This window comes from Mastigoproctus giganteus, chromosome 14 (genome assembly GCF_048544385.1).
Source record: "Mastigoproctus giganteus isolate SK-2022 chromosome 14, ASM4854438v1, whole genome shotgun sequence".
Classification (NCBI taxonomy): Eukaryota; Metazoa; Arthropoda; class Arachnida; order Uropygi; family Thelyphonidae; genus Mastigoproctus; species Mastigoproctus giganteus.
This window is the reverse complement of record NC_143588.1, coordinates 48,369,906-48,393,758: the sequence shown is the minus strand read 5'-3', so window position 1 is coordinate 48,393,758 and position 23,853 is coordinate 48,369,906. Positions and strand designations below refer to the sequence as shown.

The following is a 23,853-nucleotide window of genomic DNA, read 5'->3' as shown; positions in this document are numbered from 1 at the left end:
TACTTAACTCGTGTTTTCTCCCAGAAACTTGGTTTTTCATCAATAAAATAGGCAAACTGACCATATAATACATAAAATTTATAGACATAATAAACTGGCTCTTTATGACCCTTGTTGCCTTGTGCAAAATTAATAAAGCCAACTAACAAACCAATCCATTATAAACATAGGCAGAGCTACCTAATGACAGTTTTGTAGTCCACATTGATAAATAAAGCATAGCTCATTTTTCACATATTTAAAAAATACAAAAAAATTATGTAAAAATAATATAAACTTATTAAAATCCAGAAGAAAAGAAAACTTTACAGAAAATCATAACAGATATTAAATTTACTAGATATGATCTGACAAAACTTAAAACGTTGGCAGGTCTGTTAGTATATACTAGTAGATAATTTAATTGTTAAAGCTATAAAATACACGAATAAAGTAATTCTTCAAGTTTTGGAACAGAACTCTCAGTATAGTGTTCACAGTTAAACAAACAACAAAATAGGCAAACTTATCTTAGAATACATAAAATTTATAGACATAATAAACTGGCACCTCATGGCCCTTGTTGCCTCATCTAGTCTTTATAAGTCATTCTGTCAGTTAACATAATCATAGTGGAAAGTACTTCTGTAATCCTTTCTAGTTCCTAAAATCATATGAATTAAAAATTTGTATTTAAAAATTTATAGTAAACCTCTCATACAGTTTATACATATTACAAGTAATGACTCTTCCAAATAGTAATTACACCTGTTTTGTTTTATCTGCATATCAGAATAGTCTCTGTGTACAGTTACCAGAATTAATGTTCCATTACAATGTATATTTGAACACTTCTATGGATATGGACTCATCACTTTAGAGACAATGGCATTGTCCATTTGATCTAAATTGAAATGTTATTTTAATATAAATAGGATCACCAAAAAAAAGTGATGCCACTATTTATTTAAAACTTAAGGCACAGCTGTACTGAGACTTACTGGGCTCTTCTCAGAAAATAGGTGACTCCTGTTAGCAAACTTATGCTAACTGGCAAATAGTGTATCGAGTCTGAGTGAGCAGCCAAGTTATATATGGAAGAAAAATTTCCATCTAAACAAATAACAAAAGTTACATGTACCTATAACCCTTGATACTGTTGCATTTTCCCTATACAAGCTAAGTATAAATGCAAATAGTGAATAATTTTAAAATTGTATTCAATTTTGTCTTGAGGACACTTTGGTCCTTGTGGTGAGTGACAGAAATTGACTTTTAGCCCTGCAGGTTGGAGGGACCCAAAATGTCCCCAAGACAAACCGAGTGAAGAAATGTGTCTACGCCTTAGAACTTTTATACAGGTCTTATATAGATTTAAATTCTGTTGTTAAAATGCCACTCCTTACTTTTTAAATATACAGTAAATTTTCATTATAGCACTTTCTAGGGGACTAGTTCTAAAGTGCACCTTAAGCAGGAAAGCATTATAAGCAAGAAGCCCTCTTTTAGGCAGTTATTTTTATTTGGAACGGGTGTAGAGAAGAGTAACAAGATTAGTCAGGGGCACAAAGGGGTACCTTACCAAGGAAGACTTCAGTTCTGCAAATTGCAGCATCTGGGAGCATATTTTAAGTATAAACATGATAAATATATATTAATATACTAATAATAATACCATCGTTCATGAAATTAATTAGTAATTTTTCTGCCACTGAAAATGACTTGCAAATGTTTTTTGATGCCATATTGAACATGCATTAAGAAACACTGATAACTGTACCAGCAAGGAAAGTGCGTGAACAATATTGAATTAAAATTTAAAAAAAAGCTGAGAAGAGCAGCAATAAATGGCTAGCATTAAGTTGTAAAGAGGGATCTTTCAAAGCTTTGAGTTAAATGCAGGGTTAAACAAAATAAACAAATGCTACCTGGCACCAGAAATAGCTTTTATAGGAGTAAACAAGCTGCACCATATATGATTCCTAGAATTTAGTCTCTACTGTCATTTCCCAAAATTAAAACCAAGAAGAAGGAGCTTATTTGGGTTTATTTCTTCTTAGGACCTTAAAAATAGTGATATAAGGGGGAAAGTGTTTTAAATAGGCATGCTAGAGATGCTAAAAAATGTGTGGCACTTTATAGGATTAACTATCATAGTCAGAAGAAAGGAGCATTTAAGATGGAAGAGCACTATAGTGCTCTCCCACATTTATAATCAGGAGTGTTATAAAAGAAGTTTACTGTGTGTGCATTAAAATTGATTTATTTCATAATTATGAGGAATTTTTAAAATGTTTCTATTAAATATATTCATTCTTGTTTGCTGTATTAAAGTATGTTTGTTCAGGTTTAGTATCATCAAGATTAAGAAACTTAATTTTGACGGGTGTTTCAGAAAATCTTGCAAGGTTGGTGAAAATTTTAACAGAAGGACTTAAATTGTTGGAATGATTTCATTTTAAAATAGCCAACAAAACAGTTGGTAGTGGTAAAGTAGAGATTAATTGGTTCTCTCCTTGATGCTACTTGTATATTCCCATGCTAATTTTTGTATTATAAAAGAAAGTTTTAAAATGCAGTGTTGGTGCTTTTATGTAAATGTTCATTCAAATCAGTGGATGGCTTTCATTTTTATTTTACAAGTACCTGCTTAAATCTGCAGTACCAGATGTGCCGGGCTGTGGTTGATATATGTGATAATAAATAGCACTTTTGTTGTCTATTTTTTTCTTTTGTTTTTAAAAACAATTACACAGGCAGGTTGTAAGCAGGTAGGCATCTCATCCGTCGAATGGTGTAGACAGATGTTTATTTTTATTACATAAAATTATTAAAGAATAATGTCGAGCTGACAGCAAGCCAGTAGTCCATATTTTTGACTGCATACAGTAGGTAGCTTTAGTGGTATTTGTCAAATATATTATTACCGCAAGAGAAGACTAGAATATTTTTCAAGTATCCACATTTTTTATTCCTTTGTTGTGTACTTATGACCTGTCTGTGTAATTACAGAATGATCTAGTTCCTATTTTTGAAGTTATTTATAAACAGATGGTAATTTTTTCCTCAGTCATGGTAATGGGACCAAACAGTAAAGTCCCACTAAATTTGCAACAATTTTCTGTTCTTTATGTTTTTCTCTTCCTTTTGAATCATAATTTACATTGAATATATGTTATGTTTTATTTCTTCTGTACTGAATGCATATTTTGTGTAAAGGAGTTTATGGTTTAGTTTAAATAAAACAATAACTGTGTTCTGTGATGTAATACACAGTGATAATTTTTTAGATTTGGTGCCTTTTGTGTACTTTGAAGTATATTAAAAATAAATTTGTTCAGTAGAAAAACACAGATACTGTGCCTTTCACTTTCTTTTTAAAATTGTTTATATTTTATGTGGGACATCTACGACAACTGTTTTGAAGAATGATTATCCTTTTGCCTACAGGTGTAGGTTACAGTTAGTATGTATTCTGTTGTGACCCATGAAATTAATTTATTGTTTATAGTTAGGAAGAAAATCATGTAGTCACACTATCTTCTTATATATTTAGATATTTAATAAACTAAATGCTGATTGCATGCTTCCTATTGCTCAGCCAATGCATGGGGGGGACATAAATCCAAATGCATTGAAATGACATAAATGCATTGAGATTATTATTATTGGATTAATAAATGAATGCAGTGCTGAATTTATAGCTGGGAGAGGTACAGGGAACAAATTGGCGAAATGATTTAAAAAAAAAAAAAAAACAACTGTATATATTGAAAACAGGAATACACACACTGAACAGAAATTGCTTTTGCACATATTGCACACTGCACTATATTGTACTGAAATCAGAAGGAATATTTTGAAAACACTTAGGAAATATTGCTTCTGATTTCAGTGAAATGTGGTATATGATATCGTTGATAATGTTTTCCAACAAATTAAGATTTTTTTTTTTTTTTTAATTATAGGTTTTGGTAAAATTTTTTAGCCTGAAAACCTAAACCGGTTTCCTAGTTTCATATTCTTTAATTTTGATGTTATTTTAACACTTTACTTTCAAGATATATATGCAGCTGTGATTCTTATTCTTCAGAATATAAACAAATATGATGTAGCTGTGTATACTATGTAGAATATATACCAGGATTAAATCACTATTCCTCATTATTGCTCTCCATAGCAGCTTGATCAACATGATACATTGCTGTCTGCTACTCATTTGGAGAGGTCTGGGTTTTGATTCTTGTCAGTGAATGGAGGAATTTCTAAAGTCCTCTTCAGTTGGGGCTGTAGTTAGCCAATCTCTGACAGAGGGTGTGAGGTTTTTTTCCATTAATTTTTCTGGGTTTTTCAGCCCACACAGTTGCAAATTTGCCTGTGAATACACACTTCTACAAAAAAATGCACAATATGAGTATGAGTGAAAAGCTTTAAAATAATTATTTGAATAAAATAATAATTTGAATTTGTTTCTCACAATCTAGCCTGTGGGTAAAATCTGACTTTCAAAGGGCTTTTTTGTGCACATTAAAGCTTACTCATCAGTAGTCCCATGTTGCTATTAATAAAGTTTATTTATCAATAACAACATTTTCTATGAAGATGTGCACTATAATTTCTTATGTATTTATTGCACTAGAGATTTCTCCTGTGTTAATTGCACTGTAGTTTTTTAAAGCATTGCATTTCCATTTCTAACAGAAATTATCCATTATATTTTTTTCCCTTTTAGCCAACTCTTAAAATAGAATTCTTGAAAATTTAAGTTCTTTTTAAAACTGTACATAGCAGTTATGCATTTTTAATTATGTACAATTTAATTAATATTGGCATACTTGAACAATTTAATTGTATAAGCATTGCTTTCTTGAATCACATCCAATACTAATAGTATTGGCAGCATGATGCAAGGAACATTCATTATGGACATTCATTTAGTGTTAAAACAGAATTCCTCCTTGAACATTTCATATTTTATGGATATAAGATGCAGCTTTTCTGAGAAAAAAAAGGCCTAAAATTATCCTGCATCTTATAGTCCAACCCCTCCCCCAATATACAATGCCAAAAGTACAAAGTCATCAATCATCAACAATCAGTACCTTCAATCATTTTCAGAACACACCACTCAACCTGGTCTCAGATATTGCCAGGAAAAGCAACTTTTCAAATTCTCTTTTGGTGGGTTCAACAGTAACTTTGTCTGCTTCACTATTATGAGCATTGTAACCAATTTTAAAAACAAAAGCAGAAAGATTGCCTGAATTTCTGTACACTAGTGGTAATAATCAAGTATTAAATACTTAATTATTAAAAATTAGATATTTTAATAATGTGTTCTGTTTTGTAAAATTTTCCATTTCGATTCCTGAATAAGTTGTATTTTGATTATTATTACAAACATAATTATAATAAAGATTGAAAGCATTCTCTTTTGAACAGGTATTGTTAAAATTTTTCATATTATATATTGACTTTTAATTCTTTCCGTGTGTGATGGTTATTTGTGTATACCACTCCTGTTAAGTAGTTTGAAAGATAACAGTCTGGCGATTGTAGACATTTAGTTGCAAACTTGTGCTGTGCTGTGTTTGGCTAAATGATATGTTGTAAACAAAACACTACTGGTTAGTGACTGAAAAATATCATATAACAAAAACAACTGTTGGACATGTAGGTATGACCAATGCTACTGTAGCATTGGTTGTCTCCTGTGATGCAGTAGTTAAAATCAAATTCATTAAATTGTCAATGATAAATTAACATTTACAATTTGAGTTGCATGAAGTTTGAGTTACCCTAGAAAAGGGATAAAATATATAAAAATGCAGAAACAGAGTGGCTAAACAGTTTTATCATGTCAAATTGTTACTGTATGCTTTATTTTTTTTTACATCTTTTATTTGTTTTCCCTCAATTCTTCTTTTCAAAATCAGGGTGTCTTATGATGCAGTACAGTACAGTGAAATTCCATTATTACAGCACAGCCTATGATGAGAAGTCTGCTATCATGTGCATTATTCAGTATACCAGTAAAAATAAGGAAATTCTGTGGTAATAAGTGAAATTTTACGGTGTAATGAATGCCTTAAAATCACAATAATGTAAGTTTTTTCCATATATGCTTCAGCAGCAATGTAGCTCATGTTTATCTGTATCTTTTCATACTCTGATGCAAACATGCCACTCAACTTGCTGTCTGCATGTGGCCAAATCTTCAGTTGATAGCACAATAAATTTCATTATCTCCAAAGTATACATTAATTCTGCACAGGATGGAATGGTAACTTCCTCTTCCTCCTCTGTCATTAGAATGGACCTCTCTTTTGCCAATTTTCACTTCTAGTTCAACCACCTTTGTGATTTACACCAATTAATATTGGTGTGACTGTTCTTTTTCATAACATTCATATGCACAATGTCAGATTCAGGTAGTTTGAGGCCCCTAAAGTTGTGGGGGGATGCACCTCAGTAAATCCAACCTTGCATATGCATATTGGAAAACTGTTAATATACAGAGGAATAATGCAATGCATGGAGGTGAGAAGTGAATATCAGATTTAATTTATTGTGCTGTTTTCAGCATTTATGTACTTTTAACTGTTAATTTGACTATAATGGCCAACCTGCTATATGTTTTTAGATTTTCTCAGCTGTCATTATAGTGGACTTTATTGTACTTCTTGTCAGATATGAGATTATCACATTGTGTTATCCATTTTTTGCCTTGTCTTCCAAATCGTGGAAAAACATCGGTGAAATAATTTCATACTTTTTCACTCTATAGGATTTACTATTTTATAGTAGTAGCCAAAATAAAATAAAATTTGTATTCTTTACTGCATTTAATTTCACTCATTTGGATCTCTTTTCTCCCCTAAAGGCTTAGGCCAGATATATGACCTTAAAGCTTGGGCTTATGTTCAACTTAGGCTGGTGCCCCTGAGCATTGTCTGGTGGTCCTGTCCTTGAAACCAGGCTGATGCTGATTGGAATGAATATATAGGAAATATTTAAATATTTTGTTGAAGTTCGATCAATTTCAAACTTTGCTGAATTGGCATCAGATCTTTTATTACTTTATGTAAGAATTTCAATCGATAACTAATGGTTTCATGCAAGAGGCTTTGCAAAGAATTACTAATCAGAAAAGTTCCATATATATTATAAGGTGAGCTACAAAGAAAAAGAGAACAAAGTATGAGTGATATTTAAGTAGAAACATATGTTCTGTTTATATTCCAGCATGAGCACCTTGAGAAATTGAATTATTTGTTGACCATGAAATTATTTTAAGAAGTATAGTCCCTTCAGTAATGTAGTCTTTAAATATGTATTTGCTGTTTTTAAATTCATCTTGATGCTATTGTGTACACAATAGCATGAAGATGAAAGAATTTTCTCTGTGCTAAAAAATAAACATATAATAAAGGATTTTTAATACACAGGCCCTTTATTTAATATGTAGAATATTAGCACAATCATCTGACTAGTGTTTTCACAAAGTATTCTGAGACAATCATGCTGTTCAAAAATAAAAAAATATAAAATTTTTTTGACTAGATCCCTTTCCACTAGTTTGGAACTAATAAATAAGTTGTTTTTTAATGCAGCCATTGTTTCTGATTTCAGCTGCTGAATAAATTTTAAAGATCATATTTATTCATATTTGCAGAAGAAGAGAATATGGAACTGCTTTTGCTTTCTTCCAGCGTAGTACTCTAATTAAGTTACTAGTTATGTAATAAATTATATTTTGGAATTAAAATGAAACTAGATTACATTACATTCATTTGTACTATCTGAATGTCTCTGTATATTGTTTCCCTGTGGCCATATTAATATTCTTTTTTAGAATATGAAATAGTTCACAGATATATTGCTAATGCTAATGTCAAATGTATTGGCAAAGAATTAAAAATATTCTCCACCTAGGCATAACTGCAAACCAAGTTTCTTGACCCTGTAGTTTGTCCTAAATTCTACTGTTGATTTAAACTACTCTGAACTTCCTGGAGTTTGGTATTCCGTGGCTTATATAAATTAACTTTAAAAAATAGTTTTTGTTGCTGAAAAAGTGTTAGCATATCTTTTGACTTTCTTTCATTAAAGATTATATAATAAAGTAAATTAGATTTAATCTGTAAATCATTTATGCCTTATTTTTATTACTTTTTGTCTTACATAAAGAAATCTGTATAGTTTTCAATATTATATATATATATATCAGGCATGAGGATTTCTTTATTGATGAGAATTCCAGAAGTTCATCAGAATCTAACAGGAGCTAAATTATTTTGTGATAACTGATAGGAAAGTGGAAGAGGAATTGTTGAAGTTCAGCATAAAAAATGGTGCCTGGAGTGGTGGGATCTATCCAATGATATTAAGGGAGGCAGCAAAGGAGGTAAGCAAACTGTTAGCCATAATTATCATTGGATTTAGGTGAGGTTTTTGTGGACTGGAAATATGCAAATGTATCCACAATTCACAAAGGTTGACACGAATAATTACAGACCTGTTAGCTTAACTTCCGTTCCGGGGAAAGTAATGGAATCTTTGGTTAAAGAAGTAATGCAGAATCATCTAGACAGGAATGCACTTATACTGCAGTCAGAGCATGGATTCGTTAAGGGATCGATCTTGTCTGACCAATCTGACTGGATATTATAATGCAGTAACAAAGCAATGGATACAAAATATAATTTTGATATCATATACTTGGCTTTCAGGAAAGCTTTTGATACTATGATGCATAAAAGACTGCTGTCAAAATTGGAGCAGTGTGGCATTAAGGACAAGTTACTGCTCTGGATAAAGGGATGGTTGAGTGGGAGAAGACAGAATGTGGTTATTAATGGATAATTTAATGGATTTACTGCTCTTCATGGAATAATATTATTCAGAGACAGAACTAGGGTGTGGCGAGCGGGGCACCAGCCCCAGGTGCAGCATTTTAAGGGTGCTTTTGACCAGTTATATATTTTAAAATTGCTTCATTTTTGATTTAATTACAGTCGGACCTGTGTTTAACGAACTTCTTTATAGGGAATTTTTTGAATTCCTTTTGGTAATTACATTTAAAAGTTTCTGTAGAATGAAGAAAATTTCCATATGATGAATGGATTAAGAGAGACTTGACTTTGTATGCTTTATTTCCACCTCTGGCCTTTAGGCAATTTAACCAATTAGAAAGCGCAAATTAAGGGTTAAAGGAATTACCGTTCCAAAATGTAAGTGAAACGTAAAAAGTATGCAGCCACCTATAAAAATTTTATTAGAAGAAATACTGAATTATCATTGTACATGCTGCTTATGGTTCCAGAAATTTTTGTGAGGGTGAAAAAAATTATAAATTCTGGATTTATAATCACTTACAGAAAAAAAATTGAGGAAGAACAGTGTTTTATAAATTTCGAAAATAACAGAGAAACTCCAATTACAAACTTCTAAAAAGTATGGCCCATTTTGTGACATCACACCTCTGAGCTTTTTGGTTTGTCCACTGGAGGACAAATTAAATTTTTCAAATATCGTTAATATTTCAACAGATATTTGAAAAATCATGTTTTATCAATTCTGCAGGATATAAAATATGTAACCCCTTTACAACTTCTCCATTTCGTTCATGAGTATTGTCTAATAGAATCTTATCCAAATATAGAAATAGCACTATGAATTTTTCTTACCCTGCCTGTAACAGTAGCTGATTCTTGTGAAAGGTCCTTCAAAGTGAAAAAAATTCAATTAAAATAATACACTTTTATTGCATATTTTTAGTTTATGTTATAATGTTAAAAGTACTGTATTTCGCAATATTTTGTTTCTATGATTTTACACTAGATATATAAACTATCCCCTTTTCTAATTTCGTTGTAGTTACATGTATTTTCTTTGCAGTTTATATAGAATTAAATTCTCTGTAGATATAAATGAATATTTGTAAGTTTCTTTTTCTTTGATATTTTTGTTTTGTTATATTTGTTATATTGTTTAAATTAATTTATTAATAAATATATGAATTGTAGACCGTTACAGTAATAATTTTTATAAATTCATAAAGGTTGCAGAGGTGTAGCAAGGGGGTGGGGTGCAGAGGAAATCCCCCCCCGTGGCACTGAGATTCAGGGGTGCAAACTGAAGGAATTATCTATCACAATCAGGGGTGCCAGGAAGACATGTTGCCCCGGGGCATTGACGCCTCTAGCTAAGCTACTGAAAGACTACCTGCATATAATGAGGGCGTATTTATAACACTTTTGCCCCAGGCAGTGTAGGATTGCCTAGTTCTGGCTGTGATATTATTGGTGGAGTCCTCCAAGGTTCAGTGCTGGGCCCACTGTCATTTTCTATATTGATTAATGATATTGATGAAGGTATGTCAGGCTTAATATCTAAGTCTGCAGATGATACAAAGGTTGGTAGTGTGGTTAATGACAGTAATCAGGGTAAGCTGCTGCAACACGATGTAATACACAGTAATAACTATGTATTACATTGTGTTTTGACCTAAACAGATTGGGCTGAAAAATGGCAGTTGAAGTTTAACATTGATAAATGCAAGGTACTGCGTATGGTTAGCAGTAACACCAGAGTAACGTACCAGCTGTGTGGTACTACACTCACAGTAGTGGAAAATGAAAAAGACCTGGAGGGGTAATTGTTGCAGTCAGATATTAAATTCTCTGAGCAATGCAAACAGGCTGCTAGGAAAGCTCATGGGGGTTTTGGCTATGATATACAGGAACTTTGCAAGCAGGGATGAGGAAGTGATTATCCCATTATATAAGGCAATAGTTAGGCCACATTTGGAGTACTTTATACAGGTCTGGAAGGATGTAGATCTGCTAGAACAAGTGCAGAGAAGGGCAACGAGATCGGAAGGGAGTGAAAGAGTGGCCTTACCAAGACAGGCTTCAGTTCTGCAAATTGTAGCATCTTGAGACTGCTCGCTTGCGATGTGATCTGATAGAGGTTTTTAAGGCTTTGAATGGATTGAGCAAGCTCAATGCTGATGACATTCTACCTCTTGCTCAGACTGCACACTTTCAATTTATGTCAAATTGAAATGGAGAAGGATTGTTGCAGGACAGGTTTGCTTTTATTTACCAGGTGGTTGACTGTTGGAACGAACTTCCATCTGGTGTTGTAGAGGTGGGCAGTTTGTATTAATTGAAGCAAGGACTAGACAAATTATTGGAGGTGATGGACAAACAAGTGATGTGAGAGCCTTTTTTTTTTTTTTTTGTTTCTTTAGCTGATGCTTTAGAAGCTCGCATCATATGCTACTACTAATAATAATATATGAATATAAAATTAATAAAAAGAAATTTGATTTATATTTCCATTAATGAAATTTCTTTATTCAGTTTTTAAAATTAAAGTGAAATGATTTTTTAAAGTAAAATATAGACAATTGGATACACTAAAGAAATTTTTATTCTGGTGATTGAATGCAGAGGTATGTACAGTTTTTAGGTATTCAGTGCCTACACTGAAACATAACCTTCCAACCTTTACCACTCAATATGGTAAAGGTTGGTTTTAGTTCCATAGATTTAGTTTCATAGCCGATTATTAGACTGTTGATATTTTATATTATATATATAACATTCATGCACAGTTGTGTTAAGCATTATGTGCTACCATTCAGTAATAAAAATATCCATTTTGTTGATACTAAAAGACACATCAACACTAACTGGTCACTTTATTAAGTCCTATTATACAGTATACCTGAAAGGCTGAATGAATGCCAATGCAAATGTACATTTTCATAATCCAGATGTGGCAACAGAAACCACAGTTTACAATACCAAAAGGAAGAGGGTAGTAGTAATAATAATAATAATAATAATAATAAAAGAGCACTTGCACCTGTGTAGGGTACAAATCTTATTGATGCTATTTTCTTGGTGAGCAGCCATCAATTGTTCTCAACAAGTATGTGTAGAAGGCATTTCACTGAATATGCTGAGGGGAAGGCAAATTTATTACATTGCGTTAGGGACATGACAGTTTATTCTGTCAAGCATTAATACTGATAATCTGTGTAGAAACATGCTCATCCAGAAAGATTTATGTGCACTCACCCATCAATATACAGATTTCTTTTTTGGCATAGAACTGCACAGAAAAAAAAAAAAAAAAAAAAAAAAAAACATATATATATTTAATTGCAGGAACTGGGGAAGAGAGAAGAAAGTGAGTGGCTGTGGGTATTTCGAAATCCCACTTATTTAAGGCTTATAAAGTTTAAACTTGTTTGTGACAAGGGTATACAGTTTCTTTCTTAAGTTTCTGTCACGTTATATTATGAGCTTTTCTAGGTTTCCTACACTTGCAGGAACGAACCACGCGAATTTTATAGCTCCTTTTCTCACCATTTTGGCAAACTAGGTGCACTCGCTCACGACGCACAACATCGTTCACGCACCTCCATTCACTTCTATATGACCGCTTCTGAACAAGATCGACATACCAAGGAAGATCAGTAATTGGTAAACAAACTCCTGCACAGACAACTTCTGTAATGGGTTTCACTGATGTGCAATAGCCATCTGATATATATCTTTTGGACCGAAGCTCTTTGCATGCAATCTGAACATCTGAAAGAATAATTATAGGAAATTAGAATTCTGATTGGGGAAGTTATTTTGGCAATATGATTAATCTTAGTTGGAAATATAAGGAAATTAAATTACTCAAAGAACATATTACTTTGGATATTACATTATGAAATAATGAAAACAAATTTTATTATACAAGCAGTTACAGAAAAGTGTTACCACACTTGTTCCTTTTTTAAATCTACATTCCAATCAGCCATTCTAGGGAACATTGTACTCCCCACCCCCGACTAAAGGAAGGAGAGATTTAATGATTAATTATTTTAGGGTTGCTAGTAAACTATCCCTGGAAAATGCAGCATGGGCCCATATCTCTGTACAGTGTTTAAAAACTATCGATAATGATGCTCTCAGGCATGTTTAAAGAATCTCCACCATAAGGAAGATTGTTCACATCTTTCATTATTTCACTTGGAGGAGGGGTCCTAGGCAAATCTTGCAATTGGTACACCCCTCACTTTCCCTCAAACCTTAAGGGCAAATGTAGGATGGAATTTTTTGTAAATTGGGAAATGTTTTACTGGGTGATTAATTAATTGTCATCTTCATTCCGTGTTGGAATGAAGATGACTCCTGAAATGATCCCTCTTTTATTATATTATAATAATGATCTCAAGCAGCTTTTCTATAGGGGTTTAACATCCAAGCAACATAAGTTGCTTTCCAGTTGGAAGTTTTCTTGCTTGTTTTGTTTTGCCAAGTTTTGCTTGGTTACTCATTTAGATTAGATACGTCCATTCACCACTTGACACAGAGTTGCTAATAAGGCAACCTGCTTCTGATGAAAGAGAATAGGTTCCAAAACTGGCCACAGCAGTGCCGCAAGTTTTTAATGGATAATGGATTCATATAATGGATGATATTATCCAATTAAAAGTGATAGTGGTTATTTTAGGTTAACTACACGGACAGTTGTCATTTCTGAAGAGTCATGCCTGATTGCTGTTGCTGTCTGGAGAGACCACAGTGTCCCTTGACAGTCGACTGAAAATTTTAACACAGAGAAGCATTATAATTAAGCTGGTTTAAAGAAATATATATTAAATATGCAATATAATAAAATTATGATGGCTTAAAATAAAAACCACATTGTACATAAAAAGAGTAAAAAAAGTAAAGTAAAAAAAAAGTTAAATGACAACTGTCACAGCTGAGAGGCACTCAGTAATTGTGAAAATTGACGTGAATTTATCAGACCTATGGGAACTATCCAGTTGACTTTGGATCCAAGTATCAGGATGATTCTTCAACCAATGACCATACTGCATGGATCTCCAACAAACTTTGGGGAAGTCAGTATTTTTCTGTATACTCAATTTGACCAAACTTTGAGGTCAACGTCCAGAACTTAGCTGTGCAATAGCATCTATTGAGGCAGAAAATGGTCAAACAGGTGAAGGCATGCTTGAATAGGACATAGTGCTGTTGTAGGTAGCACAGTTGGTAGAATAGCCATCCTTCCCACACCAGGTGGGAAAGTTTGCATATATCAATGATGTGAGAATTTTTATGGGCCTTTTACACAGTATGGCTGAGTTAGTTGGTCTCAGGTGAGTGCAGTGTGGTTTCCTTCACTGAAACTGATTTTTCATCCAACAAACAGAAAATTGGCTGCAGAATGCACACAATTTACAGACAATATATGCAGCCCAATATGGCCTTAGTCACTGATGTGCATAAAAAAAAAAAAAAAAAAAAATAGAGGTCATAGTTGACAGACATGAACTGCTGGGATCCTCAACTGTCACAAAGGGAGAAGAGGAGATGAAAGTAGTCAGCAGTTGAAATGTTAAAAAGTCTCCTTTCTTTGAGAGCCATGAGAGTCTAGGAATCATGTTGCCCATGGCTGAGGTAGTAAATTTAGCTTGTGGAAGGTACAATTGAGGAGCCAATACTCAGAAGAGAACACTGGTTTGATGGTAGAGGGAGCTGCCCATGCCCAGATCTCTGCTGCATACAGAAATGGGAACAGACTATTGTCACAGTGTTACTTGACCATGGCAGATTTGTCAGTTACATACTGCAAGTACTGTTTACAGAGCCATCTAAGTTAGGCAGCATGTTCATAGTTAAAATTAAGCTTCAGATCAAACATGACCCCTAGGTCAGTGTGACTCAGAACAAGTGGGATGGAGGTTCCATTGAAGGTTGGCTGGATTACTGATGGATGTTATTTTAATGAAAAGAGCATCATTTCAGACTTTTTTGGCTTAATGGACTAAATTTCTTGAGGTAGGTGAATACTGATTACATTGACAATCTTGTCTATTAGGTGTACTATTACTGATGGATGTTATTTTAATGAAAAGAGCATCATTTCAGACTTTTTTGGCTTAATGGACTAAATTTCTTGAGGTAGGTGAATACTGATTACATTGACAATCTTGTCTATTAGGTGTACTATTTTAGAATCTATGTGCTTCTTAACCAGGAATAAAGAAAAACTAGGGTTTGGCAAATGTGGCCCTGGCCACATTTGCCATACCCTAGACTTAGAATAACTGAACTTATAATTTATTTTAAAAATATGACAATTGTTATTATATAAACCAATTATTATAAAAGCCTCATTTTATAAAATTGCCATCTCATATACTATAATTTAATAATAATTTAAATAATATTGTTATTAATTCAAAAATATTAATATTATAATTATAATTTAATTATTTTTATGAAAACTAAGGCACATTTCTGGACATATGTGTCAAATCTGATTACATTTCTGATTAGAAGAATAATTCTTCCTTCCAAGAGATGGATGTTAGAGGCCTCGGGCACAAAGTAAACAGGTGGGCTAATCTTTTACAAGCAAGCATTGTCCTGTTTTTGGAAGAAAAACCTCCCTCCAAACCATTTCTGGGGCTCCCCTGCAAACACCTCATGCATCCGTACATAAATCCATCCTTTCCCCATCACGTCTGCTCTTCCTGTACACATTTTGCCCTGCATTCAAGCAAATTGGTATGCATATGCTGCACAACTCTAAAACGAGGCTTAACTAGCTATTTCAATGACCAAAGAAAGTTATAAGTTCACTGCCACCACCAAAACACACAGATACACATACAAAACTAAGGGAAAGTATTCTAGTAATACTGATGGGACAAAAGGGGGCTTGTGATTTTATATATCTCAGTCAAAACACTAGAAGAAATTGATAGCAATGGCATATCATCAATTAAGAATCAATTATCCAAGTAAGAACGCCTGCAGCAATTGCTCTATCCTAACCTAGTCGCACCTTTTGACAAAATTATTTTTTTTTAATGAGAGATAGGGCTATTGAAGCATAAATGACAATTGCTGCTTTGCATTATTATTATTAGCCATACAATGCAAGGAAGCCTGAGGCTTATGCTGCACCAGCAAAAAAAAAAAAAAAAATTTGAGTACCCTGAGAGAGAGAGAGAGAGAGAGAGAGAGAGAAGTAGGAGGGAATCACCAAAAAAGAGAAGAATAATGATATCCAGCTCAGGACCCTGGGTGCACCAAGCCCATTTTCACCAGATGTGAGCCCTTGGGGTTACTTTATAACAGGATTACAAATGTTAAAAGTTGTGAACATTTCAACCAACTAACTGCATAAAAGAATGAAACATTTGGTGAGTTGCTACTTGCCTGCCCAATACCACACAAACTTTCTCCTCGTGATCTGTCATTTCTTTAGACAATCCCACATTTCTCTGTGGAAATAAGAGCAGAAAAGTTTTTTTTCCCCCCACTTCCTTATTGAGTACCAGTAACATGTTCACAATTCCAATGCCATTTATTTTGTAGCAGAAAGGTATTTTGTTTTACTATGGATATCATCATTCTTCTCTTTCTTGGTGATTCCCTTCTACTTCTCTCTCTCTCTCTCTCAGGGTAACTCAGAAATTTTTTTTGGCTGGTGCAGCATAAGCATCAGGCTTCCTTGCACTATATGGCTAGTAATAATACAGTACTTTGTTTGGGCATTTAAATAAATAATAAATAAATTTTCTGTTTATACTCCGGGACGACCAAACGGTCAGAGGAGTTCACAAGATAAACAGAATACAAGAAACAGCACCGTATTCAGTACTCACGGGCTTGAACCCCGGTCACTCAAGGCACGTGTACTTATGCACCCGCGCGCCTGACCACTAGGCTACGGCGGCCTTTCTTGTCCTACTGTTTCTCATTTTTGGAAGTTGGTGAGGTTACGACCTGATAACTAGGGTGCACTGCACTTAATTATAGACTATCAAAATGCTTACTGTTCCTCAAAATTTAAACACTGAAGGAAATATAAGCCTTGTGGACGTTCATATATAATGATGTAATGAAATAAGCAAATACTGTACTTTCTAGCAATGACACGTTGAAAGGCGAAACACGGCATCCGCGTAACCTGGACAAAGATGTGTTACAACTAAGGACAAATAAGAATTATAAATATATATATATAAAATTATAAATTTATTTGTCTTGGAAGTTTTTTCTACTTAAAAGTATATATATATTCTTATTTATTATTATTTTTTTACATTTGTTTATTACATATCCATTTTTGCGTAGTTACTATGTTGGTTGGTTGGTTGGTCGGTCAGGGCCATGTTGATATTCAAACCCGAATACAAACAAGAAATGACGCTCTTTCCTGCTACATGAAAAGATCACAGTAATACCGCATTTAAGTAGGTAGCTCCACAATACGAAGAAGGAACAAAAAGTTCAGGTTGAATTTGTCAAAATTCGAATTTTTTACAGTAGGTGGCATTTTGCCCGCACATGCGCAAACGTTTATTTTACTGTTTTCTGTTGGTAATGTGGTGTGGTTTGTAATTTCGTGTCCTCGTTTTTTAGCATCACATTTTTGAATAATTTTTAAAATTTTAATGTTTTTTTTTGGTTAAGAAAATGAGCATCAGAGACTGTAGAAATAATTATTGAATGGTATACATGCTTCAAATATGAACGTAATATCGTTCGAGGTGAGAAAGATAGACCTTGTATGTCAACAAATGAGCTTGTCTCACATTATTCAGGATCTATCGCCAAAGAATTTGAAGAGTCTCTGAAGTTGGAATATCATGTGGTAGTTGCCAAGCCATCTGACATTTTAACCATAAGGTTACATCATTGCTCCCATGATTTTAACAGTACAGCAGACGTAAAGAAAGGTTTAACTTTCAGAAGAGCTAGTTAAAATATGTGATATGATCTAGGATTTCTATGACACGCTGACAGAACGTCAATTTTCAGAATGGAAGTTACCCAGGAGGACAATTCGGATCGAGAAATCTAAAGGTAAAGTTAAACTCGAATTATTTTTTCATTATAAAGATGGTTGAATGGAGGTGGGAGTTCTCAAATTGTGGGGCGCGATCCCCTACACAAATTCGTTTATTGTTTTAGTGGGTCGCACAAATTCTTTTACAACTTTAGGGAGTAAAGGTACCTCCAAGTTTCAAGAGCCCTTGCTTTAGAGCCGTAATCATTCACAATTATAAAACTATGTACTAGAAATAATTAAGTGCCGCGCTTGAGAATGGCAATAAGAAGAAAGAGATGATTTGTGTGCAAGACAAAATTAGAAATTACTCCATGAAAATGCAGCACACGTAACTTATCGATTCTAAGTTTTTACTTTGCAAAACTCCATATTTTCCGATATCAATCACGCTATGATGTTATTGGATGATCCGTTGCCAGTCAAACTCCGTGATGCAGGTTTTTCATTCGTGGCCACTAATCATGACTGACAGCTACTGGCAATCAAATGGCAGGTCATATTGGACCGCTTAGCAAATTTCCCTGATTTAATGTAATGTAACTGGGTGCCAAAACTGTTGCATATGATTCAGTAGAAATTAGTTGTGTAATTAGTAATGTCAATACTAAAGAAAGATTAACGCAAAGAAATACACTGAACTTCTTTTGTTGTAATTGATAACAAAGGCAGTAGAAACATAAGTTTGAGACAGGAACTGTCGATCCTGATTAGGAGCAACCAACATGCATCACCAAGTTTGATTGTCAACGAACCATTCAATAACATAAGAGTATAATTTTGATTTATATCTGCAAATACTTCGAGGAATGAAAACTTATGATTGATAAGTTACACATGGCGACAGTCCTGCTCACCACGTGACAATTTCTGAATACCTTTCCAAACACTGTAAATATCTTAAACATCTTCCTTATTCATCTCACCTTGTTTTCGGATGTTTTTCAATTATATAACCGATGGGAAAAAAGTATAGCTTACCAGAGACATTTATTTTGAAAAAGTCAATGTATCTGTAAACGTTCAAAAAACCGGACTCCGATTCATTTCAGTTTGGTGCAAACTTGTTCTCGGTGCAGCGCTACTGGAGAGCGAATTAGTTCTCTGAATACGATTATATTTGTTATGTTATTTAAATTTATCACTCACCTTTATCACTTCTGAATACAGTGTACTCAGTTGCCAGCCCTTGTTTATGTGTTCCGTGTTTGGTAGCCTTTCGACTGAGGTAAGCAGATGCTTGGCTAATTAACTGACGATAGAAAGTTAGCTAAACGACATTTTTACAACTCTGTGGTGGACTTTAACGAACCTTCGATATCATAAGTCAATAGTTTGACAATCTCTCAGTATAATTATTATTAGCCGTATAGTGTAAGGAAGCGTGAGGTTTATGCTGCACCAGCCAAAAAAAAAAAAAAAAACTCCCGAGTTACCCTGAGAGAGAGGAATCACCAAGAAAGAGAAGAATGGTGATATCCAGCTCAGGACACTCTGTGTGTCATGCCCATACTCACCAGATGTGAGCCCCCCCTCTGGGGATAATGTTTATCTTTCATTGGTTTCAAACTCACAACATCACGACTGACATCAAACTGACATTAGCGACAGTTACCACAAATCATGCTTGTACAAACTTTTAAGGTTTTGTTGTTTTTTTTATATTCATTTTAAGTAATTAATGATATTTAATATCATTAGATTTTTGCCATATTAAATGCTAAAGTAAGATTAAGTTATCTAAAATAGGATATTTAGTGGTTTGTTGTTAATTTATCATTTAGGAAACCTAATGTTATTAAGTTATGTTACCAAAATTGGTTGAAGTAAAATTTTGAACATTGAAGAAGACCCATTTACGGTAGTTGGCAACCATCGGTAAAAACCAATGAGAGACGAACAACATATAATGAAGTTATCAAGCTGTTAACCAATTATATCGAAGATATGAATGTTTTCTATAGCGGTAAATGGTTCTTTAGTTGACCCTTACTCATGTAAAGAGTGTAGTTTGTCGACGATATAGCTGTCTTTAATCCCTTCAATATTCCATTTCTCTTTAATCACAGCTAATCAATCATTTCTGTGATAGAACAGAGGTGAAAAAAAATGGAAACTCACTAATTGAAATTGGAGATCTTTTTACCTGTGTCGTAATGTTTAAAAATACACTGCGCCTACTTTATTAAGCACATTTATCTAATAACGATTAATCTCCCCAACAGAACAGCCTCGATATGCATTTAGGTCTAAAGGGATGCTGTGGTACATGTTGGCTCAATTGCTTATTTCCACAGTTGTTGCAAATTGGATGGATTTCTACTCTGAACGGCTCATTCCACTTCACCTCACAGGTGCTCAGTTGGATTGAGATATAGTGATTAGAGAAGCCACTGCAGTAGACTGAATTCACTCTTATATTCCTGGAACCAATTTTAACAATTCTGGGCATGTGACATGGCTCGTTATCTTGTTGGAAGAACCCCGTTCACAGATGGATACATTGCAGCCATGGATATGCTTTGTCAGAAACAATTTCCAGATAACCCGTGACATCCAAAATGGTATTAAGCGGGCAAATGAACACCATGAAGGCACTTCCCCACACCATTAAACTCCAACCGCGACCACCTTGCGTTATTGATACCTGGCAGGATGAGCTCATTGACTCATGCTGTTTTTGCTCTACTGTCTTCCCACCAATACCGTCTTGGATTATTTATTTATTTTTTTTTGTGTGTGCTAACAGGAATAGAACCTTGATTGGTTGTCGACTGCAATATCCTCATCCAATGCAAGGTACGACGAGTGATGCGTTCTGAAATATCGCTTTTATAGTCGGTTGTTATTTGACTGATTTTAGCCTTTTTGTTACTCTGCCAGATTCTGTCTTGACAGATTCTGTTGGCCTCTCGCATCAATGAGCTCTTTACCTTTATGAAAAGGATACGTGTACCTAATAAAGTTATCATTCAGTGTAAAGGTTTCTTAGAATGCCCTATACTCCTTTTGACGACTACCTCATTGGTTATTCAAGACTAACAAAGTCATGGAAATTTTCTCAGCACCATAGTTTACTTGTATTTACTTTTGAAAAACAGAAGTAAAACCCTCAATCTATGTTTACGCGCAAAAATGTAATTTTATTTCTGAGTTGTTGCCTTTAAGCATTGACTGTTTAATCTGTTTATGCACATTCAGCTCACCGGTGGGAACCTTGACCACTTACCTGTCTCCAAATGATAACAGCACCCTGACGTGCTCGTGTCTGACCTCGTACTAGTTTGTTTCGCAGAAGTCTACGATAAGCTGCTCGAAATATATTTCAAGGGTAGAAGTGAAATAGGCTGAAAAAGTAGTTCATCTGTAAGACCCGAAGAAATAATGAAAAGGAAATAATATATGCAGTTGGAAATGAGCACACTGCTATATAGGAATCAGCTCTTATTTTAATTTCTACCATCCGCTTCGACATGCCCGTTCGTCCAACTGTAATAATTCGACATCCAGCGAATGGATTTTTATGCAATTTTGTATTTGACTCTTTTATAAATATTTATCTAAACTGTTTGAATTTAATTAAAATCGAATAAATAGAAACCCGAGAATTTTTGAAGTATTTACGTCTCGGCTTATTTATTTTTTTTATTATTATTTTTTTAAAACACATCCGCGGTTGAATTCAACATTTAATTAAATTTCATAATGTATTTATTTAGAATCAGAGTATAAGCATAGGGAGAATAAGAAAGAAAATTTAATATCCCTCCCCCGTTTAGGACAGTCCCACCCAACCCGCAGCCCCAGCTCGAAACCTTTAAGGAGTACCTCTTTTTTGCAAATAAAATTTGTAACTTCGTTTATAAAGGACTTACTTTGGGCCCTCGATTGCAGGAGAACCCAAAAATGGATATTATAATTGACAGTTAAGTGGGCTAGCTGATCTGTCAAACGTCCGAAGAGCAGGTGTTTTCAGGGAGGGTCGCTTTGGCGTAAAATATGCATTTAATTTTAATGTTTTCAAAGATCATAATAGGAAATTGCCTATAAAAGTTATGCCTATTCTGATCCCTTGTTCCCCCATTTCCCTGAGTCGTTCAGATCTTTTATGGACGATCCCTATATATACATATCGGTCTTATATGCATTTACTTTTAATGTTTTCAAAGATTACAATACGAAATTGCCTATAAAAGTTATTCCTGTTTGGATCCCTTGTCCCCCCCCACCTCCCTGAATGAAATTGTTCAGTCTTTTATGGATCCCTATATATACATATCGGTCTTAGTGTCTATTATTATATTTATGATAATAATGATGATAATAAGCTCTTTACAAATGCTAATTACACAAAATATGTCCCCCAAAGGTTTCGAGTGATAAAGACCTCCAATGGAATGACGATGGCCTTGTCTAGTATGCTGCTTAAATTTATTTAAATAAAAATAATTTCAAAAATTTATTGAAGATAAAATATAACGTTTCTGACACGAACGCAGTTCGTATCATTTGACCAGAAATTTTCTTTTTGAAAAGGGTATTTCAGTTGTCTGTTGCACTGCCCAACTAGAAAACTTTCATAACATAAACATTTTCTCCTTATGTGGCCACTGTCATACATTTGGCTCTAATCTGGTCACTTTAATGCATGGCCTAACTTTGAGGCAAATAGATGTTGCTGGGCTGTACAGCAAGTTAAAGATATGTGAAGCTTTAGGCGACGTGAAATTTCATGCTATAACAGGGAAGCAGAAAAGCAAACAGAGATTATTTACCTAAGAAGGATAAAATTAAGCGAGAAGGTTTGTGATTTGATCCGTATACAAATCTTTTAGATTATTATTTGACTTCTAAGGGTTGAATTTATCGAAGCTGTTGACATAAGTTTCAGCAAACATAGGGAGAATAAGAAAGGAAATGAATAAACACCCCCGTTTAGGGCAGTCGTTATCCCGACGGAAGCCCTAGCGCTCGAGACCTTTGAGGAGTACCTACTTTTTTTAATTAAAATTTGTAACTTTGTTTCTAAAGACCCAAGGAATTTAAAGTAAAATACTGGAAATAACGAAATACAGAGTATCCATAAAAGATTTGAACAATTTCATTCAAGGGCATACTTGGGGATGGAAAAGACAAAGGAGTCTGGACAGGCATCATTTTTATAAACATAATAATTTCGTATTATGATATTTTAAAACATTAAAATGAAATTACTTTCTAAATATTTGAATTGTTGAAGAGGCTTCCATCCTGGAGTGGATTGATAAGTGGTCCCGAAAACAAATACTGTACTCTTTGGACGATTGTTAGGATAGCTATCCCGCATGACTGTCAACCAGTCTAGTTTTGGAACTCCCCGTTACAATTACTGTGTCTCCAGGCACTAGCTGGACAGACTGCTCTGTACCTGTTTATTATTACTAATACAAGCCCAGCGTAGTTCCCCCTATGCTGTTACCAATAGTTTCAGTTATTCTATCCCAAATTGTGATTCTACTCCAAGTAAATAGGGATATTCATTTAAAACTTAAAGGTTTCGGTTTTACAAGTTCTTAATGAGAAATTACGACTTTATATTAAAGACTGAGTTAATCCCGAAGCTGTGCTTGAGGAGTAAGTTAAAATATTCGCCCTTACATTCTGAATAGCGGTAGGTAAACGTATGAAATAACAAACAAGTAACGTTGATATATCTCATCTCAAGTTTTGATCACAGATGGCAGTAGCATCGCGTGCGAGCCATGATGAAGTGGCAGCAGTTGCAGTTATAATGAGAAATGACAATATTTAGCTGGAGTGAAGGTGTTGAATGCAGGGTATGATTCATTGCTATACACTGTATTAGGTGTGTACAGCACTGCATCGATACAAAATATCGCAAGCGACTCGTGTCACAGAGTAGTCAGGCATGGCATGAGAGTCGTCCAGACTGGTATCATTTAGTGGAAAAGTGGCCAAGAAAACCATCTCTTTGGTCACAGTTGCTTG

At 34.1% G+C, this 23,853-nt stretch overlaps 1 protein-coding gene across 2 annotated transcripts in view; it reads right to left on the bottom strand.

Annotated features, from left to right (window-relative positions):
• Positions 1–544: 544 nt before the first annotated feature.
• The window catches only part of LOC150075123 (sclerostin domain-containing protein 1-like), a 74,781-nt gene continuing 51,472 nt past the window's right edge, over positions 545–23,853 (bottom strand). Inside the window, exon 2 of one of the 2 annotated variants that reach the window (XM_090388316.1) lies at positions 545–643. In XM_090388316.1, coding sequence (XP_090244442.1) covers positions 594–643 — 50 coding nt within the window. In that variant the 3' untranslated portion in view covers positions 545–593. Of the gene's footprint in view, positions 644–12,148; positions 12,588–23,853 lie in introns of those variants that run through there. The other variant, XM_090388315.1, reaches the window with a different exon arrangement.